Raw genomic sequence first — 16,041 nt, 5'->3', positions numbered from 1 at the left:
AATATTGGTTGGATCCCGCCAACTTTTCTTCTGGTAAAAAAGGGGTCCCTCTAAGGATCACGGAACCTTCCCAGACAAAAGCCAGGTGGGATGGGAGGTGTAGCAAGAAGAACTGCATGAGGCTGAGTGAAAAAGCTGGCTGGATCCAATTTGGTATGCCCTACTGAACAAGCTGCAACAGTCCAATTCATTTAAACTGGAGTAGAGTCAGTCCCAAGGACAAAATGGAGAAGAGTCATAGGAAGTGCCCAGACATTGACCACATTGAAAATGGAACAAAACTCCCTGAAGTAAGACCACTGAAATCAATGGGTTTAGGCTGGAGTAAATTTTTAAAGGACTGCATTATGAATCTGTCAGCAAACTATATGGCAGAAGAGTGACTGGTGTATTAACTGGGAATTTAAATAACACGGGTTTCAGTGCAGGCCAAATCTGCTTCAGGGCTAGTTCGGCCTATGAGTTTCTCTACTGGATTGTTTAATGAAGTAAACAGCTATGTGGAGAACGCATAAAGCTGCCTATGCTGAGTCAAACCACCGATCTATCAAGGTCCATATTGTCTAACTCTGACTGGCAACAGTTCTTCAGTGCCCCAGGCAGGTCTTGCCACTGGTATCATCTGGATTGATTACTGCAATGTGCTCTACGTGGGGCTACCCCTGCAGCTACAGTTGGTACAAAATGCTGGGGCCAGAGTGATGACTGGAGTCTACTCATAGGAACCATATAATTCCAGTCTTGTTCCACCTACGTTGGCTTTCAATTTGCTTCTGGGCTCAATTCAAGGTGCTGATCTTGACCTTTAAAGGCCTGGGGCCAACATATCTTAAGGATCACCTTCTCCCATTTGAACCTAATCATTCACTCCAGTCATCCTTGAAGGCCCTATTTAGATTGTCGCTACCATCTGAGGGTAGACTGGTAAAGACCCAAGAAGGGCCTTTGGAGCTCCTTCCCCAGGGAGATCTGTCTTTCTCATTCATAAAGGTCTTTTGCTAGCAGGGGAAGATTTTTTTGGTTCACCTGGTCCACCCCCAAAATAGTATTGGCCCACCTTATAGAGCTGTGAGTTAGTGTTTTTTAACTGAATTTTATCACTGTAACGATCTTTGTTTACAAGTTTCCCCTTAAAAATTGTTTTTTACATCTGCCTCGTGGACCTTGATTACGTGAAAAGGTGGCATTCAAATATTTGAAAGAAATAAATAGCTTGTGGTTTACTTTTTCTTCTCCCAGCAAAACAGTCAGGGCTTTGGAGACAGGGAACCATGTTTGAAGGGTGAATCTTAACATTCTTGCTGTGGTCATTTGAAAAGAATTGGGACACACTGGACCAGTCTTTGTTTCAAACTTACCTTTAGGAGGCGCAACTTCCTCTGCAGGTTTTGCAACCACCTTTTTGGAGACCTTTTGCACAACCGTCTTTTTGGTCGCTTTGGGAAAGAAACAAGTCAACAAATGAATCAATGCATTAAGCGCGTCACGAAACCCTGAAGGAAAAAGTATACAAACCCCCCCCCCCATTTCGTAAGGGTTCAGAATAGCAACATACTTTTTTCTTTCTTCTTCTCTTCTGGCATTGGAATGAAGATAGGAAGAGCAGGGACTTCTGAAAAAGAACCACAAAGAATATTTCCATTCAAGGGCATTGATATGGCACAAACTCTTTTCCTGGTCAGCCTTGGCCTTGCACTGATGTCAATCTTACCTTCTGCTGGGACTTCAATTGGAACTGCCACTCGAGCATCTGGGATGTCTGAAAAGACACATATGCTTATAAAGGAGTGATCATATGATGCTTTCTGACCTGGTTTACAGAATATAATATTATGGTATATAATATAAATGGTAGTTTGTCTTGGAATTGTGTTCCCCTTCTGCTTTAGGCTGTTGGATAAGTTATGTTGTCATTCCGGAGACACTCCCTATTCCACACACGTCAGATAATGCACTTTAGAAGCAGAGTTTCCTGCTCTGCCCAGGGAAATCCAGCCACATGGAAAGTGCATTACCCAATGTGTGTGGAATGATTCTCCCAAATTTTGGGATCCTCAAAACCCCTGCCTAAGTACAGATATTTTTCTTGTGCTGTTCATGGCACTAAAGAGCAGACAGACTATGAGGAACTCAATTCTAGTGTTAAGGGAGCCATCAGTATGCTTCTGTGTATGGCTTCTAGAGCAGTGGTTCACAACCGTCCTAATGCCGCAACCCTTTAATCCAGTTCCTCATGTTGTGGTGACCCCCAGCCATAACAGTATGCAAGAGTACATTCACAGAAATTAAACCAAAACTGGCCAATGGCATGAAGATCCATTCTTCATGATTGTGTGTAAATTGGGTTTTTCCCCCCTGGAGTTTCTCAGTTCAGTTCTGCCTTGTGTCCCACCATGCCGATCTCGCTCTTTTCCACTGCTCCAGACAGACAAACGCTCTATCTCGTTCTACCCTGCAAGGCTATTGTGTGGATGAAATGGAAGAGCAGCGATGTTGGCCACTTTGGGACCCCCTTGGAGAGAAGGGCTGCTGGCCCTGCCGCGACCACTGTGAAAGGGTTGTTTGACCCCCAAAGGGGTCCTGACCCCCAGGTTGAGAACCACTGTTCTAGAGCTTTCCACTCAGACACAGATACCCAAGTCACTTGTATTTGAACCCCCTCCCCTGGACCATTTCTGAAGATCCGGGAGCCCTAGAATGCTAACAAATGCAGTCCAAGGAATTGCAGTTGGAAGAGAATATCCCTTGCTTGTGTGCTTTAAGAATACATGCAAGGCTATCTGTCTTCCTGTATCCTTCACGTACAAGAATAAAGTTTGCATTCCTAATTTGTTTTTCTTTACCTGGAGGCTTCACTTCCAATTTGATCTCTGCAAGAAATTGAAGAAATCAAAATTTTATTGGGAACGTTTGGTTTTTAAATACATTCATCTCACCTTTTTACATTTCATTGCATGATTTTTAAAAAGAGAGAAAGAAAAAATAAGCCTCACAGACCTTTGGTTGTCAGGTACAATTCAGCGGTGCTTCTCGCTTCACCTCTTGGCTCGAGACGAGCGATTACAGAATACACGCCTGAAAATGAAAAGGCAATTTGGTATTGGGTCATTTTTGCATAGGGCATGCCAATATCAGTGAAAGCAGAGGCCAGGAAAATCCTTCAGTATTACCTTCATCGTCTGCCGTAACATTGTGGATGGTCATATAATGGCAACGGCCTTCACTTCTAAAGCTGTACTTATGACTCTCTCTCAGCTCCATCTTGCCTTTATACCATGTGACCACGGCATCATCGAAAGATACTTCGCACTCAAAGGTCGCAGACTGGTATTCGCTCACCACTATATTCTGAATGGTCTTTGTAAACTGAATGGGTTCGGCTGTTTTGAAGCAAGTGGGGAAAAGACAATATTTAACCTTTTACGCTACTTATTTATTTGATTTCTGACTTGCGCCCCAATGGATACCCAGAAAGGCTCCTGACCCCCTTCTTCTCACCTTCATTTTATCCCCATGACAATTACTCTGTGAGTTAGAATGAGCTAAAAAGGAGTGACTGGCTCAGGGTCATCTGGTAAACTTCTACGGAGAGTGGAGTTTCAAAGTTTGAATCGATTCGGCCAAGGTTGATTCGGCCATTTAAACTAGTGGGACATGGCAATTTGGACCGGATTCATCTGAAAAGTGCCCGAATCAAGGCTGATTCATGGACAAATTGAATCGCACATGCCTAATTCAAACCTGGGTTTTCTAGATCCCAGTCCAACACCCTGACCACTGTCCCACATTAGATACTTTTTGTGCTTATATAAAACTTTATATATATGCATGAATATGTCCAAAATCATACATATGCATAAAACTTTTGGATAATGAGCTCATCTACCAAGAAGCTGAATAAAATGCTTTCCGAATAGCCACATCAAGCATATTAAGCGGGACACAAACTAAGCCTCCATGTGTACCTGAATCCATATTTAAGAAGTCATCTTCCTGATTTTCACAAAACAGTTTAATATAAAGTTTGCTATATAGTTGATTCAGTATTACAAAACAGCTTTGTTTCTTCTTCCAGCTATGTTACCTTGCCTTTTGCAGCAGCAGATGGTACAAATTATAATCCCTAAAAGCAGGATAATTATAGATCGTGGCCTACATTTGTCTAAGCACAATTCTGCAATCTCCCTGAAAGACAGTGCTAAGGTGGGCAACAAGCTCAGAAAAAGCCAATAGAACACAAAAGATCAAGCATTAAGTTGATGTTGTTAATTAGGTGGGGGAGGTGGGGAGAACGGGAAGATGAATGTTGATGTTCTTTCCGGTATCCAAATATGGATAAGGGGACAAAACTAAGAAGGATCCGCAGTATGGGTTTAGCACAGAAAGCTCCCCCATCAACTAGAAAATGGAGTCAAAACATAAAATAGGTGGTCCAGAGTTTTATGTTAGCTTCAAGAGGAGACAATTAAGATAACCGGTACAGAAAAGTGCTCTGATTATAGAGGATGTAAGAATGCGGAATGAAGAGGCAAAATAAAGAACTTCTCATTGTAGGCAAAGACCAGATAAAAGAATTTTGGAAGAATGTTGAAACACAAAGAATGAAGTAAGAAGTGTTCGATGATATTCAAGAGATGTCTTAGAAAAAAAGATTAGACCAGAGTTTGCTTCTATCAGAGCATTTTCTTTCACTGTTCTTCCCTTTCCCTTTTGTCTTATACGTAAAGATCTTTGTGTGCTTTCCTGTTTGTAAAATAAAAGAAATGCATCTGTATACAAACCTTCGATGGTTAATTCTGCAGATGTTTCGAGATGGTCAAACCTGCAGGTGTAGCGCCCCTGGTCTTCCGTCCTTACGTCCTTGATTATGAGCCTATGCACCTTCTCCGAGACGTCTGTGGAATATCTACCTCCTATTTTAATGGCCCTTCCATTTCTCAACCACTGGGATTTTGCATTCGGGACAGAGAACTGACAAACGAAAGAGCAGGTGTAGCCTTCTTTGAGGGCAGTATCACGCAGAGGTCGTTCAATTGCAGGTTCTGCGAGCAGGTTAAAGTGCACATTTCAGAAGAAACCGAAAAAAGGTGACATCAAACCATGAGCTGCTTCATACACGAGTTTCGAACTTACCAATGACAGTGAGTTTAGCGCTGGCGATATGCGGCCCACAGACGATTCTGAAATTCCCCATATCTTCCAGCTGACAATTCCTGATTTTAAGTATGTGCCGGTCGCCATCAATTCTTATTTCGTATTTGTTGCTAGCGTCCAATTTTTCTGTCCCTTTGTACCAGGAAAGCTTGATTTCAGGATAATTGATCTTAATCTCACATTCAAATATCGCATCTTCGTCTGTTAATACCGTCTGGTTTTCGATATCTTTGATGAGCGTAACAGGCTGTAAAAGTATTATTGATAGGGTTAAATTGTTTCAAAGCACAGGTTCTGCTGTCTGATAACATTGTATTCCTGGCAAGATTGGGCATTCGTTTTGTAAATATATTGTATTAACTACCTCTGTCTGTGTGAGTCTTTGCTGAATAAATGAGACAAGTTCATCAAACTCTTGTTCTTCCCGTCTAGATCGCTCTGTTACTTCAATCTCCTGTTGAAACACAGACCAAGATATAACATTAGATGCCATTTCTATCTTTTTGTATATTTATTTTCACCACGCCAACAGTCTTACTTACATAACTAATAGGGTCTTCCTAAACAGACTTACATCATTCTAATTGCAAGGCCTTCAACGGGCATAGTTAGGCATAACTCTTTTAGGATGGCACTGATAATTCAGCTTGCCCGCATCTAATCTAATTTTTGTTTCTTGCAACACAGCTCTGTTCTGCTTCTTCTGAAACTCCAAATATTACCAAAGGGTAACAAAACAAGTGGCCCAATAAAAATAAGAAGATCGCTCAATTCTCTTTTTACAATATCCCAAAAGACAATTCTTAATCTATATATATATATTATGTATGGGCCTGTGATCACATCCTTTGGGGCAAGAACACTGAATAAAATTTGTTTAGCATGAGTGATGTGCCCTGGTCTCCTTCCGCAAACATTGGATAATGCAATTCCAATGTGCTTTTACAGCTGGATTTTTCTGAAGTGCATTGAAAGTGCATTATCCAACATGTGCAGAACGGGCCCTGGAATAGCTAGAACCAAAGGAGTTCACTGTTTAATGCTGAGAAGATCCTACCATAGGATTGGAATCTAGTATAAGTCAAGGTTAACACCCAAGTTTCATATAAGAATATAAATGCTTTAGAATCACTCTAAAAATGCATTTGCGAGATACAAATCCTAAAGCCACTCTAAAGCAGTAATGGGAAACCCTGTTATGGAACCAGTAGTTACCAGTCTATGAGTCTCTGCTTCCTGTTCTTGTTTTAGCAGCTCAAAGGCTTGAAGGAGGCCTCGGAAATCCGTAATTCCATACATACGAGCGTATTTCTCATATTCTTTAGGATCCACGTTTTTAAGGAGTTCCATGATATCAATAGCTTTTTCTTCCTCACCTTCCTTCTTTTTGGTTGGAGTCCTATAAGAATAGACAACTTATTTGTTAAAGGAGTACTGCCCTTGATTTTTCTTTATCTTTTGAGACTTCGGTTTAATTTGTGTGCAAGTTCCTAGGAATTCTTACCTGTACAAATTAAAAAAATATCCTCAGCAGGAACAATAAGGTAAGGTTATATGATTGGTTGATCAACATCATGATACAAATATATTATCAGGCTGAGTTGGAACTGTTCCAGCAGCGCAGCAGGGCCTGCAACTTGGGGCTCTTCCACCAAACCTTTGGTTGAGTCCAGTGCAACTACTACATGCATTGCACTATATACACCTAATGGGCCTCCCCCTACACACACCCCTGCCTTCCGTTACAGCAATGGTCCCCAACCTTTTTCCGGCTGAGGACCGGCAGGGCAACTGCCTGGGCATGCGCACATGTGTGCTGTGTGGCCGAAATCGCGCATGTGTGGCACTTTTGCACATGCATGCATGCGCGAAAGCGCCGTGCATGCGCAATTTCGGCAGTGCAGCGCGCATGTACGCATGCGCGGCCAGGCCACGCATGCGCAACGCGCGGTGCGGCCCTGATTCCCTCTCCCCGCCCTCCCGCAGTAAGAAGCTTGCGGCCTGGGAAGTTTTTTACTGCGGGGGGGGGCGGGGAGAGGGAACCGTGGCCCAGCGCCCTGGCCTTCGCGGCTCGGCACCGGGCCGCGGGCCGCAGGTTGGGGACCACTGCGTTACAGCACTGGCAACTGCTCTATAAATCAACCAGGTGAACTTATGTCTGCAGCCTGTTAGGAGTTAGATTTGGCTGTCCCGTCATTTTATTGGATGTATTTTACTATTTTAAGATATTTATATTGTATTTTAGTGTAATCCTATGTTGTATTTTAATTATATTGTCAAGCTGCCCTGAGATGCTGGTGAGGGGCAGGATACAAATCCAATAATCCAATAATAATAATAATGTACTTCATTTGTAGTCTGTCTTTCACATCAAGATGCAAGGCAGATTACACAAACAGCCAATTAGTACACACTATTAAATAGTATTAACCCTGATCCTAACCATGACTCAGTCTCACATCAAATTCAAAGGACTGGATCTTAGCGTTCTTTCCCTTTAGTTGAGAAAGATGTCTTCCAATGGAGCAAGGTGAGCTCTGCCAGAGGTATATGGTCCAACTCAATGAGAACGTCTTACTAGTAAGTGTGATTAGGACTGCAGCTTGGGGTACATTTTGTAGTCTGGGTATCAAGTTTGATTTGTCTGTTTGTTTGTTTGCATACTGCCCTCCCTTGCGGCTCAGGGTGGTTTACTTAGAACATGGGAGAACAGATTTACATCAAACTTGGGAGAAAATGGAAGAAAGTATAATACAATTCAGCACCAGCGTCGAATAAAACAACAGTAACAGCAGTGGTTTTAACAATATTCCAATAACTGGTGGTGACAATATTAACCTGATTAACAATGATCCCATAGGTTGGTTAGCTCGTGGGGAGAGATTTTGGGGGCCCAGTGGCTGTTGTTGGTTTGGTCAACTTCAACCAAATGCCTGGTGGAAAAGCTCCGTTTTGCAGGCCCTGAGGAACTCTGCTAGTTCCAGCAGGACCCTGATCTCTTCTGGGGGCTCATTCCACCAGGTGCGGGCCAGGACAGAGAAAGCTGGTTGAGGTCAGACATGCTTCCTTGAGGCTAGGGATAACCAGCCAGTTGTTGTTGTTATTTCAATTTATTCCCGGCCACTTCCAAAGCCGGCTCGGGGCGGGTTACAAGGTCTCATAAAATCCCGTTAAACCCCCCATTAAAAATCCCAACATGGCGGAAAATCCCCCCCCCCAACTCCCACTACTAGAGGGGTGAGGAAGGAGGTCAAAAATGATGTACCACTCATAACCGGGGTGTGTGTGTGTGATCTACCTCGCCAGCCCCAGAGTTTTTTAAAATTTCCTATCTCGTGGAAAGGTTCCATGACTTACTTTTTCAGTTTTGCTCTAAGGTCACCTTCAATGATCTCTTGCCTCCTTTCCTCCACCTGCAAGTTGACACTACTTTCAACTTCACCATGTTGGTTGAAAGCCACGCATCTGTACTGCCCAGAATCGGTTTTCATTGCGTCTTTTATTTCCAGCTTCGCTTCGTCTCCTCTCTGCTGGATACTAATACGACCTCCCTGGTTCAGCTGCCTCCACTTCCCTTTCATCCATTTCACGTTGGGGATGGGATCACCGCCAACTTTGGCAATAAATGTTGCCATGGATTCTGGGGAAGAAAACGTAGAGTAGGAAACAATGGTCAGAGGTTGAAGGAAAAGAGGATGACACATTATGTGAAATGTGACACACAAGGAACAAATTATTTTGGGATGGTGGTGGAAAGTTGGGCTTACTTTCAACGATGGTTATACTTTGAGGCTCTGAAACGAAGAAAAGTTTCCCATCGACTGGTGCTTTCTTAGCCACTGGGGCTGCTGCTGGTTTTTCTGGAAAATCAATGGTATGAATTACAATTGGGGACAGGAAGTGAGTATGATGAAGGAAACAGTCCCCGTCCAAAGCATAGATGTAATGGACTAGAAAGGTGGCGTCTACTGTCCTGCTTAATATTAGACTCATTTTGTATGAACTCAATTAATTAGGTAGTTTAACAAATCTTGTATTTTTATCAGCCCATATCAAGAAAAACAGAATGCTTAATATCAGTTGATTAGCTTACATCAGTTCCATTTCAGGCTGTTTACGCAAATACTTTGTGGTAATGTGGTTTCCTCAGTTGTGTTTTTGGAAACCATGGCATGTCACGCATGTATATTTGCAAATCATGGCATAAGGTAAAAGGTAAAGGTATCCCCTGTGCAAGCACCGGTCATATCTGACCCCTGGGATGACGCCCTCTAGCGTTTTCATGGCAGACTCAGTATGGGGTGGTTTGCCAGTGCCTTCCCCAGTCATTACCATTTACCCCCCAGCAAGCTGGGTACTCATTTTACTGACCTTGGAAGGATGGAAGGCTGAGTCAACCTTGAGCCTGCTGCTGGGATCGAACTCCCAGCCTCATGGGCAGACAGCTTCAGACAGCATTTCTGGTGCCTTACCACCCTGCGCCACAAGAGGCTCTATCATGGCATATCACGTGCTAATTCAGCAGAACTCAACCATATCAAGATGTCAATCCACAGGCAAAGCCACCACTAGCTACTCCTAGTTTACCGCAGAAGTAGAATGGACGAACACAGCAGTTTTGCATTAGCATTAAATTCTCAAACACTCGGTTTTGCAGTACCTTTAATCGTCACTTTGGACTTGCAAGTATCGCTCCCAGCCACATTGGAAGCTTTGCAGACATACTCTCCAGAATCCATTTTCGTAACAGCCTGGACTTCCAAAAGAGCAGTTCCGTTGGCAAAGCTAGAACTGCATTTATCCGACGAGCGCAGTTCTTTCCCAGCCTTGAGCCACTGGATTTTGATGGGCTGCGATCCCTGAACGTGGCAACTGAGTTGCAAGATTTTGCCTTCATCTATCGTCACTGGTTTAAGAGGCTGATCGAACACGGGTGGCTTCTTAGGTTCTGGAGTAAAGAAGTTAGGTAAGAATTTTTCTCCCGTGGCAGATAAGAGCAATATTATCCAACATACACAAAGACTTTCTATTGTTCTAGTACATTACCTGTATAGAAACACTGGAGTTAAGAGCAAAGAAAGTCTTCTCTAATTCACTGTACCAGAACGCAAAGTTAAAATGTGCAGTCTTTAAGATCAACATGTAACATTCTTATTTGGCACAAAGGGATAAAGAATATAAGAACTGTTCAAATCTGAATCTTATGTTAAATGCTCTTTATAGGATATTGCTAAACCAGAGGCTATTTCACAATTTCATGCGGAGAAAAGAATATAGTCCAGGTTTTGCCTGGCACACATGACAATCATGCATGCCTGAGTGGTGGTTCTTTCTTATACCCTGCTTTTTGCTACTTGAAGGAGTCTCAAAGTGATTTACAATCCCCTTCCCTCCATTTCCCCACAACAGACACCCTGTGAGGGAGGTGGGACTGGGAGAGCTCTGAGAGAACTACTCTGTGAGAACAGCTCTAACACGACTGTGACTGGCCTGGGTCACCCAGCTGGCTGCATGTAGAAGAATGGGAAATCAAACCCAGTTCTCCAAATTACAGTCCACCACTCTTTAACCACTTTACCATGCTGGCTCTCTTGAAGTGTTCCTCAGTGTATATGCTTTCCAATTTTTCAACAATTACATCTGTTTGTGACTGAAAGCATTAAACAGTAAGTTAAGAAGAACTGAAGGATTGGCACCTCATAGAAAATAAGCCAGCATGGTGTTGTGGTTAAGAGTGGCACCTTCTAACCTGGAGAGCCGGGTTTGATTCCCCAGTCCTCCACATGCAGCCAGCTGGGTGACCTTGGGTCAGTCACAGTCCTGCTAGAGCTGTTCTCACATAGCAGTTTCTCTCAGAGCTCTCTCAGCCCCCTCATGCCTCTGTTGTGGGGAGAGGAAGGGAAGGCTCTTTGAGACTCCTTCAGGTAGTGAAAAGCAGGGTATACAAACCAACTCTTCTTCTTCACTGGACACGAACAATAAAGATAATTTTTCAAAAGATGAAGAACAGAGTCTAGAATGCTTTCAGAAGCTCAAAACAAAGAGAAAATATGAGCAAATTGTCTGCTCACGGCAACGAATAGCACTCTAGACTTGCATTATTAAAGATGTTAGTTGAGCAGATCATTTTAATAACAAAACCCCATGGAATGAAGACCTTCTATTATTAGTATAATTTTCTATTGCAATCTGAGTGTCAGTACCAACAGATAAAATGAAATTTAACCACAAAATATGGCACTGTAATTAAAACGAATGAGACCTTTATTTTGCATATGCACGTACAGAACTCAGATATGGACAGTAATAAGGACGCATACAACGAAAAAGAAAAGATGACACCATGAACCAACCTTTGATAACGACAGAAGAAGTACACAGCACGCTCCCAGCCTCATTGGACACCTTGCAGGTATATAAACCTGCATCGTTTTGCCGTGCACTCTTAACGTGAAGAAGGAGGACATTGTTTTTGAATGAAATTTCACAATTAGAGCTTTCAGAGATCTCTTGGTTATTCCGGAACCAGGCCACCATCAAAGGCTGAGAACCAGAAACACGACCCTCAAGTTTAAACGTGTTCCCTTCTGTCTCTTCTACCACTTCACTCAGTTTTTTGGTGAAAGAAGGTGGAGTCTGTCGCTCTGTCAAAAAGGAAGAAACATCTCCTGATTGGAAAAGAATTTTGGCAGTGCCATTTTTTCAAGAAATAACAAAGGTTTAAGGTTGTAATCTCGCTTGGTTTTTTTCACAACATAGCGTACAAAACTGATCAGTTGGTTCAGGACTGGGAAAAATGCACAGCTTATTTATAATTCCATTCTTCTCTTTTTTACAATGCTATATTTTAAATAATAAATTAGTTTTTTTTTTTTAAATAAACGAAGAAAGATACAAGCCCTGTAAGAGTTGAGAGGGGTTAAATGCAAGAATATATACGCTTTGGTCACTTTCTCAACAATTGTGTTCTTGTGGCCTATATTCCTCATATTTGCTCATACTATATTAGATTTTTTCCAGAGTATATTTACAAAATATAGGTAATGGATTAATATTTTTTCAGTGTTTTTCAAATCCAGGAAACCGGCTGTGCATCTGGAGAAGTCTTTAAACAAATCCAAACAGGCTGAGTTCCTGATTCACAACAGTGTCTACAAATCACAAAATCGAGTTCTTATCCTGCCTATGCAACATCCAATACCTTTAATATTAAGTTGAGCTGCACAGGACTCTTGTCCGACTTCATTACTCGCATTACATGTATATTTTCCGGAGTCTCCTTTGACAACTTTCAGAATGGTCAAATGGGCGATATTTTCCACAAAACTGATCTGGATGTTCCCTCCGGTTCGCAATTCTCGGTTGTCTTTTAACCACGTAACCTTAATGGGGCGTGTCCCAGAAATGTGGCATTCAAAGTCGGCACTGTCACCAGCCACTGTGTCGACAGGGGCAATGGGGATGTCGAAGAACGGAGGAGTCTTCCCTTCTAAAGTTTGGAAAAAGTAGAGGCAATGAGTGATTGGGTACGTCTTTCTGGAGCGCCACAAGCTACGTTTAACTATTGTTAGTATGATGTTATACTCTGTCAAGAGATTCCTTTATAAAGTTGAAGTTGGTCCTTAAATATAAAAAACATTGTCCCTTGAAAAAGCTGTAAGGCGAACCGCGTCAGGACTTGTGTGAAATTATAAAGAATAAAGAGTGGCGGAAGAAAGAAGACTCAATATAAGTCTATTTTGGATGTTTTATTGCCATATTGGTTCCCCAGTGCATCTATATTTTTCTGTATTTGTTTCCTCACTGGGAACCACCCCTCCCAGTTGATTATTTTTGGGTACATCTTATAGCATGTGGAACTTACAGTATTTGCTGGCGTATAAGACAACTTCCCCCCGCTGAAAAACATGCCTCCAAGTGGGGGGGTCGTCCTATACGCCGGGTGCACTTCAGTTGGGATAGACATAGCTGCCCATAGTGGCCCATAGTACTGTAATGGAATGTAACAAACTCTATATTTTGAGTGGAAATGTTGGGGGGGGGTCGTCTTATACGCCCAGTCGTCTTATACGCCGGCAAATACGGTAAATAAAAGCACACGAAGATATAAGAATCAAGCCCAAATCAAAGGTTGCTAATGGAGTGGACGTAGAATTGAGACGTAAGCAGCAATACTCCATCAGTCGATAGCACTGGGGGGAACATGTATGCTCAATGGCCGACTAACCTGTAAGGATTAGGCTGGCACTGGAAGAAGCCGTTCCAATGGCATTGGAAGCTGTGCACGTGTATTGTCCAGCGAGACTCATGTCGGTCTGGGAGATCTGCAGGGTTGCGACGTTATTTAAGAACGATGTTTGCACATTATAGCCATCTCTTATTTGCGCACCGTTTTTAGACCAAGTGACTTCAATAGGCTCGGAGCCAGTAATGCCACAGTCAAAGGTAATGGGCAAGCCAACCGTTTCGTGAATATCTCTTAATTTTCGGGAGAACGAAGGAGGAAGTTTACGCTCTGCAAGGAAGCAGACATTGCACAATGAAATATATATTTTTAATGATTCAGTAGTTGCCTAATTCCCTTCATAAAACTCCTGTGCTCTGTTTACTCTTCAGACCGCATTACAAATATTTTGTATAAGACTGAGGCCTGACAGGGCTAAAACGGTGAAGATAAGGAGAGCATGCCCCTAATCCAATGGTAGTCAGTCACGAAGATCTCCCAATGAATTTCAGGACATTGAAGTGAATAGTGACAAAATTGTGATGACTTTAGCTGGGTTGTGTTCATTGTCTTCAGAAGAGTTTCCAACCAATTTCTGTCAGATTAATCAAGGGCAATGTAGAAGATTTTTTTTTTTAGAAGAAGAGTTTGTTCTTATATGCCACTTTTCTCCAGTATAGGGGCAGTATATAAACAATGAATAATAAGATGGGAAGGAATGACTGAAGCTCAGGAGTACAGATTGTCTCTACAGAGAACTTCCCAGTTAGGTGGCGCAGTTGCGTTACCACAACATTTTCTAACATCACCTCAGCTTGCCAATTTTCAGGCTATGTAAATTCTCGGCCAGGCAGTTCCATTAAAGAGCAACTTAAAAGATGTGATGTTTCCCAAATAAGACTTGGTTTTGGTGCGACAGAAGAAAAGAATAACAACCCCTTTTGAAAGCTTATTGCAATATTCACCTTGAACGCTCAGCAGTGCTGAAGAAGATGCTTCCCCCACAATATTTTCTGCTTTGCAGATATACTCCCCGCTGTCGTTACTATCCACCTGGTTGAAGACCAGAGTGGCAACTTGGTTTTTAAAGTGCATCTTAGTGGTGGGAGTCGCCCTTAGTTTTGTGTCTCCTTTGTACCACGAGACTGTGATTTCTTGCGTTCCCACAATCTGGCACTGTAAGGAGGCCGAATCACCAACCGTCACCTGGATAGGCTCCAGATTTTTCACAAAAGAGGGTGGTTCTGAGGAAGAAACACATGGACTTTGTCACCAAACCAAACCTCCTGTCCCTACCAACCAGACGGCAATTATTTAAATCCCTCTTAAAAACAATTTCAGTCGGCTACAAACCTAACACTGAGACTGTAGCCTGAGAATTGTCTTGTCCTGAATCGTTTTCGATATAGCAAGAATAGAGTCCAGCATCGTCTGTTTTGCTATTAGAGATCTCCAGTATGGCAGATGTTTCTGTGGTGGTAATATTATATTTTTCGGATTGAGATACACTGACGCCGTTTTTCTTCCAGGAAACTGCAATGGGAGCTGTGCCTGTATACGTGCATTCCAGGGTTAACGGCTTTCCTTTCTCAACATTCAAGTCATTCAGCTTCTTCACAAATTTGGCTGGTTCTATATCAAAGATAATATAAGAGTAAAAAAACAAAACAAAACTTAAAGCAAGCTTTCTAAGGTACATGGGTGATTTCTTACCCTGGATAAAGAGCCCAAGAGAATAACAAACCTTTGACAAAGACATGGGTTGTACAAGAAATTTTGCCAGTCTCGTTGCTAACAATGCAGGTATAGTCTCCGCTTTGGACTGGGTGGACATCAAACAACTCCAGTTCGGCAACTGTTTCCTCCAGGGAGATGTTACACCTGTGACCTGGGACTAGTTCCACACTACCCCTAAACCATTTCACTTCAAATGGAGGTGTTCCTTTAATAATACTTGTCAATGTGATGTTGGCCCCGGATAAAACTTGCAAAGGTTCAGGCTTCTTCACGAAAGATGGAGGTTCTAGGCACAGATGAAGACATGATGATTATACATTTCTGTATGGAGATGGCTGGTTTACAAAAGGAAAAGAATGCCAAGAATTTGATTTGTTTTTTTAATCGACTTGTTACTGTCAATATTTACCTCGGACTATTAAATATCCATCACATTCATCGTATCCAGCTACGTTGGTGGCAGTGCAAGAATAATTTCCTACATCGGACTCTTGAAGAGCATTCACTCTCAAAGAACATGTGTTATCCGTAAGCGTCGCCTGATACTTTTCCCCACTCGTGATCTCCTCTCCATCGTGGAACCAGGAAACAGAGATAGGAGGCGACCCAATGACTTTGCACTCTAGCACAGTAGAAGAACCCAGAAGGCCATATGTTTCTTTCAGTGTTTTTGTAAACGAAGGAGGTATAATGCGATCTGAGGAGCGGAAAATAAAGATAAACGTTATAACACGGGCGCTTTCCTGAATCGTAGACCTCCAAAGGCTTAAGGGTATCAACAGTATCCTTCTTTTGTCAGTATATGACTTGGCCAAAGAACCTGCCTTGAGTCTTCAAGGCTTTGAAAAGAGGAATGCACTCTCTTCTCAATAAGAAAGACGCTCTTCATAGTTCAAGGGTTATGAGAAGCAAAGCAAAGATATTAA

The 16,041-nt window shown here is 42.4% G+C and overlaps 1 protein-coding gene across 5 annotated transcripts in view; it reads right to left on the bottom strand.

Moving 5' to 3' along the window:
* Positions 1-16,041, bottom strand: part of TTN (titin) — a 356,587-nt gene that overhangs the window by 199,217 nt on the left and 141,329 nt on the right. For all 5 annotated transcript variants that reach the window (XM_077319578.1, XM_077319579.1, XM_077319580.1 and 2 more), the window contains 20 exons: positions 15,525-15,812; positions 15,123-15,401; positions 14,732-15,010; positions 14,344-14,622; positions 13,382-13,669; positions 12,356-12,643; positions 11,508-11,798; positions 9,815-10,102; positions 8,922-9,014; positions 8,512-8,794; positions 6,370-6,553; positions 5,519-5,608; positions 5,134-5,401; positions 4,782-5,042; positions 3,171-3,380; positions 2,998-3,075; positions 2,844-2,870; positions 1,712-1,759; positions 1,556-1,612; positions 1,359-1,436 (listed from right to left, as the gene is read on the bottom strand). In XM_077319578.1, coding sequence (XP_077175693.1) covers positions 1,359-1,436; positions 1,556-1,612; positions 1,712-1,759; positions 2,844-2,870; positions 2,998-3,075; positions 3,171-3,380; positions 4,782-5,042; positions 5,134-5,401; positions 5,519-5,608; positions 6,370-6,553; positions 8,512-8,794; positions 8,922-9,014; positions 9,815-10,102; positions 11,508-11,798; positions 12,356-12,643; positions 13,382-13,669; positions 14,344-14,622; positions 14,732-15,010; positions 15,123-15,401; positions 15,525-15,812 — 3,957 coding nt within the window. The remainder of the gene's footprint in view (positions 1-1,358; positions 1,437-1,555; positions 1,613-1,711; positions 1,760-2,843; positions 2,871-2,997; positions 3,076-3,170; positions 3,381-4,781; positions 5,043-5,133; positions 5,402-5,518; positions 5,609-6,369; positions 6,554-8,511; positions 8,795-8,921; positions 9,015-9,814; positions 10,103-11,507; positions 11,799-12,355; positions 12,644-13,381; positions 13,670-14,343; positions 14,623-14,731; positions 15,011-15,122; positions 15,402-15,524; positions 15,813-16,041) is intronic.

This window comes from Paroedura picta, chromosome 2, assembly GCF_049243985.1.
Source record: "Paroedura picta isolate Pp20150507F chromosome 2, Ppicta_v3.0, whole genome shotgun sequence".
Lineage (NCBI taxonomy): Eukaryota > Metazoa > Chordata > Lepidosauria > Squamata > Gekkonidae > Paroedura > Paroedura picta.
Note: the sequence above shows the minus strand (reverse complement) of the source record. Positions and strands in the feature narration are given on the sequence as shown.